Source organism: Callithrix jacchus, chromosome 17 (assembly GCF_049354715.1).
Source record: "Callithrix jacchus isolate 240 chromosome 17, calJac240_pri, whole genome shotgun sequence".
Lineage (NCBI taxonomy): Eukaryota > Metazoa > Chordata > Mammalia > Primates > Cebidae > Callithrix > Callithrix jacchus.
This window is the reverse complement of record NC_133518.1, coordinates 70,604,203-70,626,771: the sequence shown is the minus strand read 5'-3', so window position 1 is coordinate 70,626,771 and position 22,569 is coordinate 70,604,203. Positions and strand designations below refer to the sequence as shown.

The following is a 22,569-nucleotide window of genomic DNA, read 5'->3' as shown; positions in this document are numbered from 1 at the left end:
ACCTGTAGTCCCAGCTACTTGGGAGGCTGAGGCAGGAGAATTGCTTGAACCCAGGAGGCGGAGGTTGCGGTGAGCCGAGATCGTGCCATTGCACTCCAATCTGGGTAACAACAGCGAAACTCCGTCTCAAAAAAAAAAAAAAAAAAAAATTAGTCGGGCGTAGTGGCAGGTGTCTGTAATCCCAGCTACTCGGGAGGCTGAGGCAGGAGAATCGCTTGAACCCAGGAGGCGGAGGCTGCAGTGAGTGAGCCGACACTGTGCCACTGCACTCCAGCTTGGGCGACAGAGCGAGACTCCATCACGAAGAAAAAAAGCAACAAAGCGGAATCTATGATTGTAATCAGTGGGATTACAGCCCTGCAAACTTTACATATCTTCTTAAACAAGGGCCAAAATACGAAATTGTAGGAACTGTGGAATGGTGGGCCCATAGGTGAATTTAGTTGTTTCAAATAACTTTCAGGTTTAATTATATTAATATTTTTAAAATTCATATTTCTATAACAAATATCTCAAAAGCTTTAAAAAAACCACTAGACCCTTCAACCGAAGACCCAGAGGAAAAAAAAAACCTGCAGCAGGAATTAATGATGCAGTGAGTTTGTGTGCGTGTGTGTGCATGTGTGTGTCAGGGTCTCACTCTGTTGCCCAGGCTGGAGTGCAGTGGCATGATCTCAGCTTGCTGCAACCTCTGCTTCCTGAGTTCAAGCAATCCTCTTGCCTCAGCCTCCCGAGTAGCTGGCATTACAGACGCCAGCCATCACACCCAGCTAACTTTTTTGCATTTTTGGTAGAGATGGGGTTTTACCATATTGGCCAGGCTGGTCTCAAACTCCTGATCTCAGGTGATCCACCTGCCCCAGTCTCCCAAAGTGCTGGAATTATAGCTGTTAGCCACTGTGCCTGGGCTGCAATGGATATTTTAATTTAGGTACATTAACATGCCCACTGCATCATTAATTCCTCCAGAAGCTTCTATGACACAGTTCCCTGCGGCGGGAATGCTGGCAAAGCCCAACAGAACCGCTAAGTTATTTTTGTGGCTAGCAGCTCTTCCATACTTCACCACCAACAAAAAGCCCACTTTGTGAACTGATGAAGATGGCATCCCTTTACTTTCCCTCCTAACTCTGGGCCTTTGCAGACACTGTTCCCTCCTCCAGAGCACCCTTCTGCCTTTCCTCCTGCCTTGCCCCTTCCCATGCATTAGGTCTCAGGCTGGAGCTTTGTTCTCCAGGAAGGTCTGACCACAGACGGAAGGGAACCCTGTTGTCTGTGCTCACAGCATCCTCTACCATAACGTTCATCACCCTTCATAATGCTTCACGATGCTCAGCACCCTGGCACTAGCCACACTTCACCGATTCACAGATGCCTATTCTTTCACATTTTCACCTCCCTCAAGTCAGGGCCTTTCTTTCTTTCCTCCTTTCTTTCCTTCCTTCCTCCCTCCCTCTCTTTCTTCTTTCTTTTTTTTTTTTTTTTTGACAAGGTTTCACTCTGTCACCCAGGCTGGAGTGCAGTGTGGCTCACTGCAACCTTTGCCTCCTGGGTTCAAGTGATTATCATGCCTCAGCTCCCAAGTAGCTGGGATTACATGCATGTGCCACCATGCCCGGCTCATTTTTAAAATATTCTTAGTAGAGACAGGGTTTCACCATGTTGGCCAGGCTGGTCTCTAACTCCTGACCTCAAGTGATCTGCCTGCCTCGGCCTCCCAGAGTGCTGGGATTATAGGTGTGAGCCACTACAGCTGGCCAAGTTGGGGTGTTTCTTACAATGGCATTGGAAAAAGTTGTGTAGTTACCACTGCCTGTGCATGTGGCAACATCCAACATGCCAGCATCGAAACGGGCGGCATAGGTGCCAGCAGGAGGAAGAAAATCCCAAAGACAAGAGTAGAGCATCTTGACCTCAGGGGTGCGGGGCTGATGGTGGGGACAGTCACTCAGGGGTTGCTTAGCAGCATTCCCAAAGTGGGAATCAAAAGCCGGTGCACAAGCCCAGCGCTGATGGCCTGTAGTGTTTGTATAGAGTCTTCTGAGAAATGCTGCATGCCTCACACTCTTGATGGCATAGAGGACAGTGGCTTGTGTAGAAATATCTAAAAATAAAAAGATTTAGAAGAGGAAGGCTCTTGCTGTAAAAGTTTTAGAGATATCTTAACCAATTTATTTTTCTTCACCTATTTTCCTTTTTATATATTCACAAAAATATATAAAATCTATATTAAGTCTAAAAGAGTTCTTTCAATAACCATAAGACAAAAATTCTAAATGATAAGAGAGATTTGTGTTACCACATAATTGATATTTTTTCTTCCTTTCTTAGGGAGTGGCTAAAACAATGGTGCCTTTGACGTGGTGAAATACCATCTTTGTTTAGGGTCTTGATTTTCTGCAACAGGGAGGCTGGCTGTGCCTCTTTCACAGCTGTGTCCCCTGTGGCTCTCAAGGGCTGGGGCAGAGCAGCCACTCTATAAACATCCGATAGAGTGACTTAAGGTAGTGCCTCTGCCGGGCAAAGGGCCACGGCTAGGACCACCCCAAACAGCTAACACTCAAGGCAGGAAGGGCATCCGAAAGTGAGACTGCCACTTTTGGCATTTGATTCTTTTAGCCTTTAATCCAATTAGTAATGCCGCTATTCAGTGTTCCTGGTGTTGCTTTAAATTCAACCTGGCCCTGACAGCTTGCTAAGCTGACAGACGCTTCTCTCACCCCTCTGCTTGTCTGTTTGCTTCTGCTGTTTTGATTGGGAGTCTGCCGAAACCTGACAACTCAACTCAAGAAAAAAGAAAGATGCTATCACAACAGGCTGGCAGCTGCTGCAGAAAGGGCATCTCTACCGCAAACTGCTGGGGGGTGGGGTGAGCCGATCCAGGACAGGCATCCTAGCCTCTCTTTGCTGGGGTGCCCACCTGTGTCTTCTCTCAACTTCCTGGCTCACAGGCTTGAAGATATGTGCCCAAGACCCCATGGCCTGTTCTGAACCCAGCAGAGGTGCTCTTTCCACTGCTGGGCCCACACCCAGCCCCTTCCCTCAGTAGGTGCCTCATTATTGCATCTTCTAGAGAAGACCCAAGTCTCTCAAGCACTTCATCTGTGCCGACTTTTTGGAAAGGACTATTACCAAAGGCTTTGTCAAAGAAAACATGCCTGTGTTCATTCGAAAAAAGATTGTTTCCTGAAACCTTAGGAGCTGGACACCCCGTGGTGACCTGGACAGAAAGGTGGCAGCCCCTCTGCAGTTCAGGTCTTGGTGAAGACCCATCATAATGGGTAACGAAGTGAACTGAACAAAGGGATTCTGGCTGGCAAAGTGCTGTAATGAAATCAGAACCGGGAAACAGGATGGGGTGATGGTAGCGGGGTGGGGTAGGGGACTGCTTTAGCTGAGGGGCTGGGGAAGGCCCTTCTGAGGCAGCACAGGGGACAGTCCAGCGGGGATGCAGGCACACCGAGACCTGGGTTTATTTTCATTTCCTCACCTATAAAGTATGCAAAATGAGAGTACATAAATGATAGCGCTATTGTGAGGATTAGATGAGGTGAGTCACATCACATTCATACAGTAAGACTTGGTAGTTAGCCATTGTTCCATGGAGGTGACATCTGAGCTAAGGCTTTTTTAAAGAACAGGACATCCAGTAAAGCTCAACTTGAACTATTAGCTATTAACTTCAGATAGTATTAACTATTAACTTCAGATAGGAAGTCTGCAAAAGGGACTTCTGTGGAAACAAAGGCATTCCAATTCAGACGAGGTGTGCCCAGCGTGATTTCTCTTCATCTTCTGCCTCCCGTGTAGCTACAAAATGCGGAGAATCAGAGGGTCCCACCTCACTGACTTCAATCCAATGAACAGACAGCTCTGTCCTGGCCTCCGCACAAATGTCGAGGTCACGAAGAACAAGAAAGACTGAGAACCTGTTGCAGATGGAAGGAAATTAGAGATGTGGCAACTGAAGGCACCTTATGATCTGGGATGGGATCCTAGACCCCAGGACGTGAGTGGGTCAATGGCAAGATCTGAGTAAGGCTCGTAGATAAGATAATAGCATTGGTGTCATTAACTTCCTGATTTAAGTAACTGCACTGCAGCTATATAGGAAAGGGGCTTTCTCAGAAAACGCCTGCTGAAGAACTGATGGCCAAAAGAGCATGATGTCTGCAACTCACTCTCAGGTGGTTTCTAGAAAAAAGTAATAGCATGTATACAAATGGAAAACGATCAAACAAATATAAAATGGTAACAAATGGAGAACCTGAGGGAAGGGGATATGGGGAGTTCTTTGCACTGTTCTTGAGAAGTTTATGTAAACCTGGGATTATTTATAAACAAAAAGTTACAAAAATATATAATTCAGAGACTTAAATCATCCAATACTTCTACAGACACTGAAAAGATAGCACCCAATTCACAAGTAGCAGATTCAGCAATGCTAACTTGACCACTTTCATACATTGTTTTTGAGCTGCAGTAGGCTCATCTTTAAAGATTCTACCAGCATGCAGTAAGATTGATTTGGCATTCTGATGGTTTGGGGGAATCTGTGGAAGGCTAGGAGCAGTGCTTCTTTGGAACGTACTTTCCATCTGTCGCCCCCACCCTGCCATCTAAGAACCACTCTCTGAGGTTTTCTTCTGTTTTCATTGTTCTGTTTTTCTCAGCAGAAATTGAAGGACTGCTTCTCTCATTGAATAAGCTATCAAGGAAAAAGATGCACTCAAAGCGGACTGAGATGTCACTGCCAGTCTGACAGGCAGACAGTGTGGCCATCACTTTTCTGAAAGGTAATTCTTAGAACTGAGCAAAGCACCCCTAAAAAGAGGAAAATGAAATGTCTGCAGTCTACAATGTTGAAGATTTTTAGAATCTGACTGCAATGGAAAATGCTTAATGGGCTGTATTTGTTTCTTTTTTTTTTTGTTCTTGAGACAGAGTCTCACTCTGTTGCTCAGGCTGGAGTACAGTGATGGGATCTCAGCTCACTGCATCTTCCACCTCCCGGGTTCAAACGATTCTCTTGCCTTATCCTCCCAAGAAGCTAAGACTAAAGGTGCCTGCTCCCACATCGGACTAATTTTTCTATTTTTGGTACAGACAGGGTTTCACCATGTTGGCCAGGCTGGTCTTGAACTCCTGACCTCTTGATCTGCCCGCCTCGGCCTCCCAAAGTGCTGGGATTACAGACATTAGCCACTGTGCCCTGCCTGTAGCAAGCCCACAGATTTGGTGACTTAGAACAACAGTAATCTGTTCTCTCACAGTTCTCAAGCCCAGAAGTCTGAAATCACTGTCACTGGGCTGAAGTCAAGACATTGGCAGGACGGTGCTCCCTCCAGAGACTCTGGAGAGACGTCCCGGCCTCTTCCGGCTTCTGGCGGCTGCCCTGCCACATCACCCACTCTCTGCCTGGCCTTCACATCACCATCACCTTCTCCTCTGTGTGTCTCTTACGAGGGCACTTGTCATTGGATTTAGGGTCCACCCATATAATCCAGGGTGATCTCCTTATTTCAAGAGCCTTAACCTGATTACATGTGAGAAGACTCATTTTCCAAGGAAGGGAATATTCTCAGGTTCTAAGGAAGTAAGATACATATTTTAAGGAGATATCATTCAACCCACTACATCAGGAAAGTAATTTTTTATCCGTAAACTACTGTAAGGCAACTCTAAGTTACAGCAGTGATCACAGCCATGAATTCAGGATTACGTTATCACAAACCTGGTAGACTGTCAGCAAGCAGACCCCATCAGGCTTGGGGGATGCATGTCATGCTACAGAGTTCTTTCTTCTGCCCAAGATGGCAGCCAGAAAACAAGGTGCACTGCTTGATAATGGGGACACTGAGGAACTCTTGAAAAACCATCATCGGCCAGGTGTGGTGGTTTATGCCTGTAATCCCAGCACTTTGGGAGGCCGAGGCAGGTGGATCACCTGAGGTCAGGAGTTCAAGACCAACCTGGTCAACATGGTGAAACCCTGTCTCTAAAAAATAAATAAAAAGAAAAACCCGCATCACATTATCAACACAAAGGTCCGCATTGCCTCTTTCACCTTTCCCAAGTGAAACAGTATGTGTCCCCACTCCAGAAACCAAATATCTGATCTGCAGGAAACTTTTTCTGTGGTTGTGGCCTTAGGGCTTTCCAAGGAGTTAAAAAAGATGTGGTCAAGTTATTTGTGTTACTGTGACATTGCTTGTAACTCTCCTGTAAAAGGTCGCAGAAGTAATTTTGCTTTCTAGTGACTATTTTCTGTTCAGTAAACATTTTTTTCCCTCCCCTTGTTTCAAACGAGAGTTGAAAAATATAACACCACTCTTTCAGTGGACAGTAAAAAGTAACATCAAAAGTCTTGTGAGATCTGCAAGGCAGCTGCCTGGCATGGCAGATCCGGGGGGATGCCTGGGCAAGAATACAGATAAGCCAGGTTTGCAAGTGGAAGGAAGGTGTGGTCAGATTTGTATGTCCCCAAAGTACATCAGCTTAAAGCCTTGGCAGATACCAGATAAACGGGAGGCAATTCTACAATTCAGATGGCTCCTACGGAATAGCAAACAGCAGCAGGGACTCCCTTGGTGCCCTGCTCAGATTCCCAGGTTGCGTTTCACCAGGTCTGTGCATCCATCCCCCAGCTGCTGTGGGTGCTGCTGCTAACTCCGTACACCTGCGCCTTCCTGCTAATGAGTTCCCTTGGACAACTGGAGCTGTCTGATTTGGAGATCCCTGGGAGTTGATGTTCCCTTCTCTCTGGTCTGTAGGCAATGAAAGGTATACAAAAGCCCAGCTCCCTTGCCTCAAAACAGGCAATCTTCATGGTGCATTCACTCTGCAGTGTTCCCCATAGAATCAGGCTGAGGCTGAGCTTCTGACACTCGTCTTTGTCCTGCTCTTCCTACCCTTGTTCACTTTCCTCATTCAATAAACCAGCTGCACAAGAATCCCCGTATCTAGCTCTGCTTTTAGGGAAGCTGACTTGAACACTCCCTGTAAGAGACCTTAGGAAATACTAAAAAAATGCTAGTCAGGCAGGCCTTCTTGTTCCCTAGACCCCTCTGGTTCCTAATATGCTAAAGAAAGTTGAGTGGGAGAATGGAGCAGTGGAACGCCAAACACTGACCACTAGGTAGAGTCCTTCTCCATGATAGCTGACACGGAAGACTTCTGAAGCCCTCCGGGAGACAATCACAAGTTGATGTTGAGAAGCTGAGTCTCAGGACCGATGAAAAAATCTTCATAAGCATGCAACGTTTGGTGCAGGTCCTCCACTTCTAGGATTTGCTCCCTCTCATATTCTTGCACATACACAAAACTATGATATGTACAAGAGTAACCATGACAACACGGCCAGATAACGAAAGGTGGGAGGTAGTCCGAATGGCCGTCAGTGTGGACTGGTTAAACAAACAGAGTGAATCCATTCTCTGGAATACAATGCAGCTATGAAAGAGGAGAATGAGGACACTTTCTGAATGGATATGGAATTATCTCCAAGACAGAAAGTTGCATAATACAAGTACAGAGCAGTGAGTGTCGGTGTGCTCTTACCTGGGACAGGAGGAGAGGCACACACAGAAGTGTGAAATAACTCCCAAAAGTTATGCAAGAAACTGATGTCACCAGCAGCCTCCTGTATCCTTGCAGAGAGGAAAACTGATAATTGGGGGACTTTGGGTACATTCTGAATCTTGATCATGTAAATATCTCTTCCAAAAAGCAAATACAACTTAACAATGTACAACCACAGCTACTGTTTCCATCAGGTCTTTGTTCTGAACTTGATCCAAGAGAACACCATGGAAGAGACTGACAGCTCAGAAATGGAGTCAGTTTCTATAACCAGCAAAATATGGAAATGGAGTCAGTTTGTATAACTGACAAGGTACTTGTTTATTTAACTTTTCAAGAGATGGGGCCTGTCACCAAGGCTGGAGTGCAGTGGCATGATCATAGGTCACTGCAGCCTTGAACTCCTGGGCTCAAGCAATATTCTGGCCTCAGCCTCTTGAGCAGATGGGATCACAGGCATGCGCTACCACGCTTGGCTCAGACAAGATAAACTCCCTACCTCAGTTTCCTCATCCGTAAAGTGGAAATACATCTCACAGGGATATTGTAATGATGAATGAGCTCTTGCATGTAAACCAGGCCACAGGATGCCCAGAGCACTAACTTAACAAATGGATCGACCCCACAGGAATGGAATGATGTGTGACCACTGCCCAGTGATAAACACGGCCCCGCCTGCTGCCCTCTGCGCTGCTCTCACTCCAGTTCCCTTGCTGAGGAGCAGCCATCAGAGCTCCAGCTTTCATGCAGGATAAACAAGCTTTTGTGAGTGCATTAGTTATCTACTGCTTCACAACCAATTAACACAAACTTGGCACCTTAACACAACATTCATTTATCATCCCACAGTTTCCACAGAGCGGGAGTCTGGGCAGAAGTCCACTGTCCAGGGTCTCACGAGACTGTAAGAAGAGGCTGGCCAGGCTTGGGGTCCTCTTCTGAGCTCACAGGGTTGTTGGTGGCTTTCAGTTTCTTGTAGCCGTAGGTCTCAAGTCCCGTTTTCTTGCCGGCTGTCAGCTGAGCGCTGCTGTGGCTTCTAGGCATGATTCATGGATGCCCGTCACGTGGCCCCTCTCAGGCTGTCTCTCAACAAGGCACTTTACTTCTTCAGAGCCAGCAGGAGACTCTCTCCCTTTGGGAAGGACCCGGTACTTTTAAGGCTTTTACCTGATGAGGGGAGGTCCACCTGGGGAAAATCTTTTAATTAACTCAGAATCAACTCCTGGCTGGGCGTAGTGGCTCACGCCTGTGATCCCAGCACTTTGGGAGGCCAAGGCATGGGATCATGAGATCAGGAGTTCAAGACCAGCCTGACCAATATAGTGAAACCCGTCTCTACTAAAAATACAAAACCTAGCTGAGCATGGTGATACACGCCTGTAGTCCCAGCTACTCGGGAGGCTGAGGCAAGAAAATCGCTTGAACCCGGGAGGCAGAGGGTGTGCTGGGCTGAGATGGTGCCACTGCACTCCAGCCTGGGCAAGAAAAGCGAAACTCCGTCCGGAAAAAAAAAAAAAAAAAGAATCAACTCCTTTGAGACCCTAACTGCATCTGCGACATCCCTTCTTCACCTTGGCATATGGCATCCTGCCACCTGTGCCATATTCCATTGGTTAGAAGCATGTCAGAAATTCCACTCACACTCAAGAGGATGGACTTACACAAGGATGTGACTCATTGGGAGTCACCCTCAGGTGTGTGTACCATGGTGGGCTAGTGTGGGAGCCGCTCCCCATTTATGGAGAGACAGCACACCATGGTGGAAGAAGACTTGCTGAACCTGGTTCAAACGCTGGCTACAGAACTTAATAGATGTATTTAACTTTGGGCAGCTGTGTATTTAACTTTTTTAACCTCTTAGCTTCTGTTCAACCAAAAGGAGGAAAAACTGAATACTCCACAGAGCGGTGGCTCACACCTGTAATCTCAGCACTTTGGGAGGCCAAGGAGGGCGATTACTTGAGGTCACGAGTTCGAGACCAGCCTAGTCAACATGGTGAAGTTCCCATCTCTACAAAAATACAAAAATTAGCCTGGTGTGGTGGCGTGCAACTGTAATCCCAGCTACTCAGGAGGCTGAGGCAAGAGAATTGCTTGAACCTGGGAGGCGGAGGTTGCAGTGGGCTGAGATAGAGCTACTGCACTCCAGCTTGGGCAGTAAAGCCAGACTGTGTCTCAAAAAAAAAAAAGGCAAAAAAAGGTTCAACAAAGGGAAATTGCATGTAAAATCACGAGACATAGTAGAGCAGGAACTGAAACTTTAGATCCTCCATCTCTTCCCAGTCCTTCCTGGAGGAACTCAGAACTTAAAAACGAAGATGATCATAATCTTGGGTCATGTGAAAATGCTTCCTAGAATATGGCATATACTTAGTCCATTCAATACCCTAGTCAGGGGTTTTCCCCACTCCAGCTGATTTCACCTCTGACAAAGGATGAGGTCATCACCAGCACCTGCTGTTATGTCTCACAGCACCTCCTTCTAGATCTGCCACAGCCTGCCCATCAAGGAAGAGCCAAATGAGCAAATTACATCGCAGGACCAAATAATGGACCGAATGCAGTGATCACATCACCATTTTCAAACAGTGTTTAATGACATAGTAAAATATTCACAACCTCATGATCATGAACAAAGTGGGGGACTTGGGCTGCCTGGCCCAAAATCCACCTTCAGCACTTATGACTCTGTGCCTGTTTCCTCGGTCAGTTTGGGATGATACAACACCTCATAATATTGTTGTGAGAACTAATCAAGTAACACATATTAAAAGCACCTCGCCTGGCCAGCACAGTGGCTCAGGCCTGTAATCCCAGCACTTTGGGAGGCTGAGGTAAGCCGATCACTTGAGCCTAGGAGTTCAAGACTAGCAACATGGCAAAACTTTGTCTCTACAAAAAATTGGCCAGGCATGGTGGCCTGCACCTGTAGCCCCAGCGTTAGTACTTGGGAGGCTGAGACGCGAAGAATGCTTGAGTGCAGGAGGTCAAGGCTGCAGTGAGTAGAGACGTGCCACTGCACTCCAGCCTGGGTGACAAAGTGAGACCCTGTCTCAAAAACAAGCAAACAAAACAAAAACCAACTAGCCCGGTGGCTGTCACCTAAGGGCCAACTGCTATTACTTAGTTAAGACCACTCATAAGAGGAAACATCTGAAGGAAGAGTAGACTTCTTCACAAACAACGTTGAGAGGTGCCGCTGCCTTCTCAGAGAACAAAGTGGACCCGAGGCGGAAGAGACTGAATGTATTTGGAGGTCACACTACAGTAATTCTGTCTGCTTTCCAGAAGGCTCCACTTCGCTCTGTACCCAAAAGCATTTAATTAATTTCTCCAATTAATTGGAAGCCCCTTCCAATTTCTTTCGGAAAACTTCATTTTTCTCTTTTTAAAAAAATGAGCAGCTGGGCACTGTGGCTCACGCCCGCCTGTAATCCCAGCACTTTGAAAGGCCAAGGTGGGCGGATCACGAGGTCAGGGGTTTGAGACCATCCTGGCCAATATGGTGAAACCGCGTCTCTACTGAAAATACACACATTAGCCGGGGGTGGTGGTGGTGTGTGCCCGGCTACTGCGGAGGCCGAAGCAGGAGAACTCCTGAACCAGGAGGAGGAGGTTGCAGTGAGCCAAGGTCGTACCACTGTACTCCAGTCTGGGCAACAGAGACTGGCTCAAAAACAAACTTTTGCTTAAACTAAAGAGAGGACTGGCTCGACAGAGGGAGGAGGGCGGCTGCCCCAGGAAAAGGAAGAGCCGCCACCGCCCTTGCTGATTTAAACACAAGCCAGGTGAGGCCCGTTTTCTGCATCAGGTTGAAAAGGGCTTTGCCGGCGATTTCCACCCAGGAGCGCGGGTCGGCGGCAGCCGTGACCCCGTCCCAGCCTCCTTTCCCTCCGCAGCCCCCCGGCTGCTGTCGGCGCCGGGCTCGGAGCCGAGCCCCTGCCGATCCCGGGAGTCGCCGCGGACGCCGTGAGCCCTGCCAGGGAGTGAGCAGCGAGCCCAGGAACCGGTGAGCCTAAGTGGTGACAAAGCCAGCGTGCGCGGGCCGCCGGGCCGGGCTTCCGGGGCCGCACGGGGCGGGCGCGAGGCAGATGGCAGAGGGGAGGAAACAGACGGCTGCCCAGTGGCTGCACAGGAAGCGCCAGGGCTGGCAGGAGGACAGAAGGGCGGCCTTGGCTGCAACGGGAATGTAATTAATACACCGGCCCACACAGGGACCCCCCCAGGATTCCAGGGTCCTGGCGTGCTGACGGGGGCGGGGTCTCTAGGGCCCCTGCAGTCCCAGAAAACCTACGCGGCTCACACCGACCCCGAACCCTTCCTCTACCCTCTTCTGCCCTGTGCGGGGCCTTGGGCTGGTGTTTCCATCCCTATCGCCTCACTCTGGCCAGTGATTCCCAGCCCGGCTGTAGGTGATTATCTGAGGTGTTCTGGATGGGAATTCTTGCCAGTGAGTACAAAAGCCTTCAGCTCTGCACCCTGAATAGATAAGGCCTTCCACAAGAGTGGTACTTCCATTCTTCAAATATATGCAGATCCTGTGGCCATTACTTAAGAACATTTAAAAGTATTTTTGAATTTGCTCGTCTGTCTCTGTCACCGTTCCTTTTCCGAGTCATCAGACACCAAAAATACGATTACCGCTTAAATGCTATTACTATCGCACTTGGCTCCTTGAAACTCCTGGATGATAAACGGACACTCGTTCATTTCTAGATGTTAAAAAGCCTAGAAGTATTTTATGCCAGCCACTGCAGAAGGGCAAGAGGCACTAGGTTCCTCACAGCCTGCTTTGTACTCAGGTAGGACTGGGAGCTCCCTGAGCCACAGCGTGCCACGGTACCCACAACTACGGTACCCCCAGGACTGGCTAGACAACACCGTTAGAAACCCAACTGCAGACCAACAAAACGCACCACATAGTAAACAGCAGGCAAAGCATTTACAGCTGGGCGCGGTGGCTTACGCCTGTAATCTCAACACTTGGGAGGCCGAGGTGGGTGGATCACAAGGTCAGGAGATTGAGACCATCCTGGCTAACATGGTGAAACCCTGTCTCTACTAAGAATAAAAATAATTAGCCGAACGTGATGGCATGCACCTGTAATCCCAGCCACTGGGGGGGGAGGGGGAGGCTGAGGCAGGAGACTCATTTGAACCTGGGAGGTGGAGGTTGCAGGGAGCAGAGATCTCACCACTGCACGCCAGCCTGGGTGATAGAGTGAAACTCCATCTCAAAAAAAAAACCTTTACAAATATGTGTAGGATCATTCTGGTTTTTTTTTTTTTTTTTTTTTTTTTAAAGAAAAACACCACCAAAATTATGTGTATCTACTATAAAATACTTTAGTTTTACTTTTTAATCTTGGAGAAGAAGGAGTGGGTGAGTCTATTTTTTTCTTTTGCTTCCCGAAGTTTCCACAATGAACAGGTATGACTTTTGTTAGCAGCAAAAAAGCCAGTAACTTATTTTATTATTTTTGCATCTGTTTGGTCACTGATGCAAAGTAGTTTCTTGTCAGGAATGGGCTGAGATCAAAGAATCTGGGCAGTGAGGTTCTTTGCTGCTTTTAACTTTCAACTTCCACGAAGTAGGACATGGTATGCAGACTGCACTTGGGAACCAAACTAGACCCCCTGCCCCTGCCGCCATCCAGGTCTAAAGCAGAACGTAAAGTGGGGGCCTTCTGGATGATGCTGGGCTATTCTAACAGGTCTATTCACAGCTAGACCAGAGGCTGACATTCCCCACAGCTGACTTCCACTTGGAACCTAAGCTGTGAGTTCCCAAAGTGAAGCCTGGAATCTCACCCAGCCCTCTTAGAGGGTCTCTAGGACCCACTCTCCTGCCAAGAAACCTTAGTGTACGACCCCTAGCACCAGGTCTGGGAAGATTCCTTCAATCTTATTTCAGACAAAACATCATTTTAGGATATAAAGTATTTTGCATTGTCCTCATTACTATTCTGAAATGAATAAGATGTGTATGTAATATAACCCCAATCCCTGTGAAGACCAAAAAAAAAGTTTCCACAAAATTCCAAAATAACCCCTAGGGGGCGGTACAGCCCCTAGTTGAGAATCACCTGATCAGTGGTGAGTTGATACAATGCTTTGCTGATTTTTCTAAGGACTATGCTTTCCTCAAGATTTGGCAGACCCTTGGGTCTGGTCCCTACATACCTCCAGTCTCATCCCCAACACTCCCACCCTGTTCTCTCCCCTCCAGTCCTAGAGATACTCCTCCCTCCACTAAGAGCCATGGTCCATGTTTTTTTTTCTTTTTTACGGGGGATGGTAGGACAGGGTCTAGCTCTGTGACCCAGGCTGGATGGAGTGCAGTGGTGATCACCGCTCACTGCAGCCTAGACCTCCCAAGAGTAGCTGCGACTAGAGGCGCATGCTATCACATCCATCTAATTTTTGTAGATACCAGGTTTCGCCATGTTGCCCAGGCTGGTCTCAAACTCCTGGACTCAAGCCATCATCCACCCACATCAGCCTCCCAAAGTGCTGGGTGTAGGCCTGAGCCATTGCGTCGGCCAATGCTCTTTCTTCTGCTTGTGATGTAATTTCCTCATCCTCAAGTCAGATGTCTCTTAGAAACGCCCTTTATAACCCACAAAAGGTCGTACCCCTAGTGTCTGCTCTATACCACTGAGTATGTGTTCATCATTTCCAAACTGGTTTGTAATGACATTCTCATAACCATTTGATTAATGTTTATTTTCTCTATTCGGGTATAAAGAGACAGGGGCTCATCAGTCTTCTTTCCACAGTGCCCTAGCACACAGTAGTGATCACCTACGAGTGATGACCTACTAATTAGCTGATCACAGTAGGTGATCAACAAACATTAGCCAAACAAATAAATGAACCTCCTGGAGGAAATTGACGTTTCCATCATTGCCGCTTGTGAAATGCATTCTGATTCTCTGTCCATGTTACAGTTATGCAAATGTCACAGCCTGTTTTTCTGCACAGGCAGAGTCTATTTTGTTAATAGCTGTATTCCACATAGCATAAGATTAAGAGCATAGCAGATGCTCAGTGGATAAGTTGGTATCTGTTTCTAAATGTCTGGGGTTGGACGATTAAGAATTATTCCAATACTGGCTCACTTCTTGCTACATTTTTTTCCTTCCCACCCGTAAAATATCACTTATCTCTAACTTAAACATATACTGAATAAAGGCTCTAGAGGGGTAAATGAGCCACTCCCAACCTGACAAACTTACACTCATCTGTCAAGATGCAATTTAAATATCACCTCTGCTCTTTAACCCTCTTCCATAAGGTGGGCAACTATCAGAACTTCTGCCTTCCTGAGCAGTCAATTTTGGTACTTGTTCATCCCCTCAGCTTGTCAGAGGCATCCTAACCAGAGCGACTCCATTTTGAATAAAGGCCAGAGAAAGCCAAACCTGCTGGGTTACATTCCCAGGGGGTTGGACAATCCTGGTCACAAGATGTTTATGCTTGAGGGAATGAGTTAATAACATGAACTATAAAGACCTAGAACTTACGGAAATGTCCCAGTACTTTAAGAAGAAAAAGTATTCTTAGTTTAAGAATAGGTTCTGTTTTAAAAATAATGGTACACTCATAAATTCTTGCTAAAATCAATGATCACATAGGAAAGTAACAATACCAATAGCTTGACAAGCTGACCACAAGCTTTTGCAACAAAGTATTCTATTTTTAATAACCTGTAAAAGCAAGTACTGTGTTTGCAATGGGCACGTTCCTCCTTTGGCAGACTCCCTACTCTGTAATTGAGTAGTCTCTAGTAAACATTTTTTTTTTTTTTTTTTTTTTTTTGAGATGGAGTCTCACTCTGTTGCCCAGGATAGAGTGCAGTAGCTCGATCTCGGCTCACTGCAACCTCCGCCTCCTAGGTTCAAGTGATTCTCCTGTCTCAGCCTCCTGAGTAGCTGGGATTACAGGTGAGTGCCACCACACCTGGTTAATTTTTGTATTTTTAGTAAAGTCGGGGTTACACCATGTTGACCAGGATGGTCTCGAACTCCTAACCTCAGATGATCCACCCACCTCGGCCTCCCAAAGTGCTGGGATTACAGGCATGAGCCACCGTGCCCGGCCCTAGTAAACTGTCTTAACTTCACTATACAACTTGCCTGAATTTTTTCCTGCATGAGATCCAAGAACCAGCTCTTAGGGTCTGGTACAAGACCCTCTTCCCATGACAAGCTGAACCACAGATTTCTCTCTTTTTTTTTAACACATCTTATTTTATTCAGATAGCAGTCTGATCACATGTGGTCCAACAGCGCTCAAATAATAAATCGAATATAACCAGATGTTCAAGATTGGTCTTCAAACATCATAGCCAATGATGCCACGCTTGCCTGTGATCTCTCCCACATAAAACCACATCAACACCTCAGTGGCCACCAAACCATTCAGCACAGCTTCCTTAACTCTGAGTTGTTTGAAGCTACCAGTCTGAGCACTATTGACTATTTCTTTCAGGCTCTGAATAGCTAGCTCTAGGGATCTCAGCAGGGGTGGGAGGAATCAGCTCAACCTTGGCGTAGTACCAAAATGTTGTGGCCAACTGAGGCTTCGAATAAGTCACAGCAGTGTTCACCAGCGCCGGGGTCTTCTCCATAAGGTTACGGATAAATTGGGCCATGGTTCTGGGATGGAAAGTCTGTCGCCCCGAATGACTGTCTGAATGTCACCGCCCCCCACAACCACAGATTTCTTGAGGGCCAAGAACTTGGTCACAGTCATCTGCTTCTGCACAAATGGAGATGAGTGTGGCAGTTATAAAGGTCTGTTGAATGAACAAATAGAAGGGAGTGTTGTTGGTAGGGCCACAAGCCCCATCCTGGGGTCTCCTTACTCCCGAAGCAAGGATATCTAGCCCCCTCAGACCCCAGGGCATCCCTTTTAGCTCAGACTCTTCAGGCACTCAGGGGATGCCCTTCAGCCCAGCTTCTGTGACTCTGCAGTGGACACCCCTTCTTCTAGGAGTGGGTGCAGTAGGAAAGCCACAGAGATTTCCTGCAGTGTAGCTGTGGCCTCCCCACGCCCAGTGGTGCATGCAGAGCACACTGCCCCTCACACTCCTCCCTAGATCTATTTACATAATTACATACCATTCAGTTCACTCATTTAAAGTATCAAACTCAGTGGGTTTTAATATATTCAGAGTTGTGCAACTATCACCATCACCAATTTGTGTGTGTGTGTGTGAGTCTCGCAGTCTCGCTCTGTCACCCAGGTTAGAGTATAGTGGTGCAGTCTCAGCTCATGGCAACCTCTGCTTCCCAGATTCAAGCAGTTCTCCTCCTTCAGCCTCCCCAATAGCTGGGATTACAGGCACCCGCCACCATGCCCAGCTAATTTTGTGTAGCTTTTATTAGAGACAGGGTTTCACCATATTGGTCAGGCTGGTCCCGAGGTCCTGACCTCAGGTGATCCACCCACCTCAGCTTCCCAAAGTGCTGGGATTACAGTCATGAGCTACTGCGCCCAGCGTCATCACCAATTTTTGAACATTTTCATCACCCCCAAAAGAAACCCCATACATATTATAGCAGTCACTTCCACTTCCTTTCAAGCCCTGCTCCCTGACCTAGGCAACCACTAATCTACTTTCTGTGTCTATACATTTGCCTATTCTGGACGTTTCATATATATGGAATCATATAACACGTGGGCTTTTGTGATTGGCTTTTCTTTTCACAGCTTAGTGTTTTCAGGGTTATCAATATTATTTCATGCATCAGTGCCTCCTGCTCCCTCTTTATGATTGAATAATCAGTTGTATGAATGCAGTTTTCGTTGCTGTTTATACATTCATCACTTGATGGGCAGCTGTATTGTTTCCACTTTCTGGCTATTATGAATGATGCTATGAACACATATGAATGTGTAAGTCTTCATGTGGGAGTAGAATTGGGAGTAGAATTGCTGGGTCACATGGTAACTTTTGAAACGGCACCGTTTCCCAAGGCGGCTGCAGCGTTCTGCATTCTCAGCACGGCATCAGTGTTCCAATTTCTTCACATCCGCCTTATCTGCACCACTTGTCATTTTCTGTCCTTTTTATTGTCATCTCCGTGGGTGTGAAGTGTTATCTCACTGTGGCTTTGATTTCCCTAGAACTATTAACAAGGCCTGGATCCGTTCTGCCACTACTGTTAAGAGCTGTGTGACTTTAGTGTCTCTTTACCTCTTTAGCCCGTTTTCTTACGTATGAAACGTGACTTCGCTGGTTTCCTAGAAACATGCAGTGAGATGACACATACATGGTATATAGTATATAACTACTAGAACATGATCAAAAACAGTAAGAGGTCTCAAAAATGTCGCTACTGAAAGAAGTCTCATGCAGGTGCAGTGGTTCACACCTGTAATCCCAGCACTTGGGGAGGCCAAGGTGGACAGATCCCTTGAACCCCTGAATTCAAGACCAGCCTGGGCAACATAGTGAAACCCTTTCTGTATCAAAAAAAAAAAAAAAAAAAAAAAAAATACAGGGCCCAAGACAAGGGAAGTCATTCTCCAGTGGAACAGCCTAATGATTTCTTAAGATGATATGTTGGCAGATCTACTGGTCAGATCATAATGAAAACATTTCATGAGAAGCTGAGGACAAAGGGGTCAGCCTGTTCAGTATGCAACTGAAACATCAATGGTCAAAATGACAGACCCATAGATAGAGCCCAATGGGTGGCATTAATTTAGCTGCTTCTGCCCTTTCCTAATGTTAAAACTTGGCTAAGCAAGCATTTTCCAGCAAAGAAGAGAGATGAATCTCAAACGCCCAAGCAGAGCTTTAGAAGAGAGGAGGAGGAAAACTGGGAGGAGTTAGACAAAGGCCCAGTAGATAGCCCTAACTAGTTTCTCTAATACAGCCATCCGGCCAGGGCAGCTTTGCCCCAGAGGGTCTGATCAAACAAGGCTGCAGCAGTGATGGAGAAGCCTCCTGGGAAGGTGTGAGACTCCCGGCATGGTTGTAAGAGGGGCATACAGAGAAGCAGCAGCCAGATAAAGAAATTCTTCAAGTCTTTGTTCTCTTTTTTGGAACCACAGGCCCCACTCTTGTGAATTGCAAATTGGCACAAGGGCCATAGGCCAGAGGCTAGCTGAGGAGCTGAAAATGAGTTGGAGGCCAGGTGCAGTGGCTCATGCCTGTAATCCTAGCACTTTGGGAGACCGAGGCTGGCGGATCACCTGAGGTCAGGAGTTCAAGACCAGCCTGGCCAACATGGTGAAACCCCATCTCTACCAAAAATACAAAAATTTAGCTAGGCATGATGGCTTATGCCTGTAATCCCAGCTACTTGGGAGGCTGATGCAGGAGAATCACTTGAACCCCGGGGGCAGAGATTGCGAACCGAGATTGCGCTACTGCACTTCAGCCTGGGTGACAGAGCAAGACTCCGTCTCAAAACAAACAAAAACTGAGATGGAGATTTTTCATCTCACAATATCTTTATTCATCAAACTCATGGACCGCACAAAGTCTTCTCATCTCTATTACCATTCTTTTTTGGTGTGTTTTTGTTTTTGAGACAGGATCTCCCTCTGTCACACAGGCAGTAGTGCAGTGGCGCGATCACAGTTCACTGACCTCCTTGGCTCAATGAATCCTCCCGAGTAACTGGGCCTACAGGCCCACACCACCACACCAGTTTTTTTTTTTTTTTTTAAGAGATGGGGTCTCGCTATGTTGCCCAGGTTTCATCTCCGTTATGTTTGTGTACCAAACTCATAGACCAACAAGGAGACTTTTCATCCCATAAACTCATAGGCCAAGATGGAGGCTTCTGATCCCATTCTCTACCAAAGTCATTCCTTCCAGTGCTCAGGTAGGGCCTGTCTCACCCCAGCGCATCTTTTAATGACAGTGAGATGGGCTGGTCTCTTCTATTTGGGTGATCAAATCTCTTAGCTTGGGCCAAAAAATGACCTGCTCAAACCCAACAATGCTCAGCACCAGATTTTTTGGTACGATGCTAAAATGCCTCTATTCCTAATTTTTGCTTCATCGAGATAGCGTTCTTAGGGAGGCAGGAACTCAGCGCCCCTTCTCTTTAGGTCTGGCCCAAGTAGGACATGAGGGCCACCTTGTGCACACCCAGTGTGTGGAATAGCAGTGCCATAGATGCACAGACGTCTGAGACCCTGTGTCCAATCCCTGGGCCAGTCCACCTTGACAGTCCCCAGCTTCTGGGCCTGTGACCTTGTGCCAGCCCCACGTTCCTTTCCCCACACCCCTTTTTGAAACTTCCTGCTCCCCTCCCTACCATTCTCGGTGCAAACATTACAAGTGGAGACTCACAAACGGCCCAACTCAGTTCCAAAACACATCATACAAACGGAAAAGGTGTTTCAGATTACAGACTTTTAAAGAAGAAAAAAACGGGAGGGGAGAAAAGAAAAGAGTGGACAACAAGAGAATCGGCCAGGCAACGTCTGCCCTGGTAGCAGGCAGGCCCTGGTGCTGAGCTAGTCACAACCAAGTGCAGACATTCATCCTGCCTGGCTGCACGGTCGACTCCCATTCAAGAGACTGGCTCCCCCATGTGAGAACCAGCCCCTGAGAACAGGCCTTTCCCAACTGACCACCTGCCCTTGGAACTTGAGAGCGCAGGGGACCAGGACGGCCGGCTTGAGGGCCCCAGTTCTTTTCCCACCTTGGAACGCGAGACCCCCTGACCTCCTCCCTCAAGCGAAACTGCGCACCGAGCAGGGACGTCCTGCCGCGCTGGGCTCGGAGGAAAGAGGAGGCCGTGGAGGGGGAGGAAGTCGGGTTTTGCCGTCTCAGCGCCGCCGCCTGGGGCGAATCTTCCACCCCTGGCTCGGGTTCGAAGCGGCGCGGCCCAGAGAAGAGGAGGAAAGACGAAAAGGAACTTTTGCCCGTGGTTTCGGGCAGTAGGCGGGTCAGGCCCCGCAGGGCGAGGGCGGGCGGTGGCCGGAGAAACTGGCGATCCCGGTGCCCTGCGTCCACGGGAGACCGAACTCCGGCGCAGGGGCTGAGGCAGCAACTTTCCCGGAGGAAGCCCCGCCGCGAACTTCAGCCACGCGGTTCCCGGCCCCGCTGCGCGACGCTCCCGGGGCTCCGGCTGGATCCCGGCCCTGCTCTCCCGGGACGCCCCGTGGGACCTCCGCCCCCCGCCCCGCGCTCTCTTACCATCTGCGCCACTTTCAGCAGGGCCGCGTGGGTGCGGGGGTAGCCGGGGTCCAGCAGCCCCTCCAGGGGGCTCGCGCCGGGCTGGGCAGCACCGGCCCCGGGTCCGAGCGCGCCGCCGCCGCTGCTGCACGTGGTGCGGATGAGCCCAGCTCCGTGCGACATCGCGCGGCCCCAGCTCGCTGGCCGCCTCCCGGGGCCGCGGCCCAGGGGCCAGATGCGGAGGGCGGGCCGGGGGGCGGGCGGGGGCGGGCGGGGGCGGGCGCTGGTGAGGGCGGGGCGCCCCGTCCCTGCCCGGCAGCGGAGACGCAGCGGGAGCCGCCTGTGGCGGGGTTCAGCGGGGCCGGCCGGCGCCTTCCAGAAAGGTAGCGGCAGTCCCGGCCCGCGTAGAGGCGCGGAAGTTGGACTGGAGTGAGAGGAAACCGGATGCCCTGGGTCGTGGCCTCCCCGAAGTGGGCAAGGCCCGGACCGCAGCTGGTACTGAGCCTCCTGGGATTTTGTGTGGGTGCGGCTGCGGATGTGTGCTGAGAGCACTTCACCGAAGTTTAACTTACACACAGTGCGATGCCCAGACCTTACGTGTTCAGCGCCACTAATTTTTATGTATGTGCACACCTGCGTAACCGTCGCCCTGAGCAGCAAATAGAACGTGCCCATCACCCCCAGTAAGCTCCGTGGGGGGCCGTCCTGACCTCCCCTCCTTCCCTGTCCCCATTCCCAACACCCCTCCCCACCCAGCCTCAGCCAACCCCTGCAGTGGATTTTGCTTTCTGTCACCGGAGGTTGGGTTAGCCTGTTCTTGGACTTCCTAAACCTGAAGTAATACAGAATATTGTCATTCAACATAAACACTGGAAGATCCATCCTGTTGGGAATTCAAGTCGTTCCTATCAGTTCCTTCCCTTTTACTGCTGAGTAGTTCTCCACTGTGCAGATAGCATATTTTTAAAAAGTTTACCCGGTTGATGAAATGAACTTCCTTTCTTCCTTCCTTCCTCCCTCCTTTCCTCCCTTCTTCTTCCTTCCCTCCCTCCCTTCTTCCTTCCTCCCCTCTCCTTCCCCCTTCCCCCCTGCCTCCCTCCTTCACCAGTCCCTCCTTCCCCGCTCCTCCCTCATTTCTTTCGTGGCCATGGTGACTATTCTGGTACAAGTTAGGAATACAAACTCTCATTTCTCTGGGATAAATATCTGCGAGTGAACTTACTGGTCATGGGAGGAGCATATGTTTGCTTCTATTAGAAGCTGTCAGCCTGGGCAACATGGCCAGACCCCATTTCTACAAAAAAACAAAAATAAATTAGCTGCGTGCAGGGGCACAGGCTTGTTTGGGAGGCTGAGGTGGGAGGAGCCTCTGAGCCCAGGAGGTTGAGGCTGCAGTGAGCCATGACCACAGCATTGCACTCCAGCCTGGGCCACCGAGCAAGACCTTGTCTCAATTTAAAAAAAAAAAAAAAAAAAAGAAAGCTGTCAACGTGATACTCTGTTTTGTATCCCTTCTGGGTGGCTTTTAAAATGAAACCAGGCATGGTGGCTCAGGACTGTAATCCCAGCACTTTGGGAAGTTAAGGGAGGAGGCTTGCTGGAGGACAGGGGCTCCAGGCTGCAGCGAGCTATGATCTTGTCACTGTACTCTTATCTGGGTGACCGAGTAAGACCCTATGTCTTAAAGAAAAAAACATAAAAATGAACCCGCCCAAACAGGACTGCCAGAAGGAGGTATGCTATCAATCTGCCTTTCGAGCAGCGTCCCTGTGGCAATATTTAGATTTACTCGTTTAGAGATAACATAAAAAAATCTGGCTGGCCGCCATGGCTCATGT

General features: G+C 48.5%; 1 protein-coding gene and 1 pseudogene across 12 annotated transcripts in view; both read right to left on the bottom strand.

Annotated features, from left to right (window-relative positions):
- CMTM7 (CKLF like MARVEL transmembrane domain containing 7) overlaps nucleotides 1–20,933 on the bottom strand; it is a 104,865-nt gene extending 83,932 nt beyond the window's left edge. For all 12 annotated transcript variants that reach the window (XR_004735839.3, XM_035278035.3, XM_035278038.3 and 9 more), the window contains exon 1: nucleotides 20,753–20,933. Coding sequence is in view for 11 of the 12 variants with exons in the window: in XM_035278035.3 (XP_035133926.1) it covers nucleotides 20,753–20,914 (162 nt within the window). In the remaining variant the exon portion in view is untranslated. The remainder of the gene's footprint in view (nucleotides 1–20,752) is intronic.
- On the bottom strand, nucleotides 15,813–16,268 carry LOC144579953 (ATP synthase F(0) complex subunit g, mitochondrial pseudogene; annotated as a pseudogene).
- Nucleotides 20,934–22,569: the final 1,636 nt, after the last annotated feature.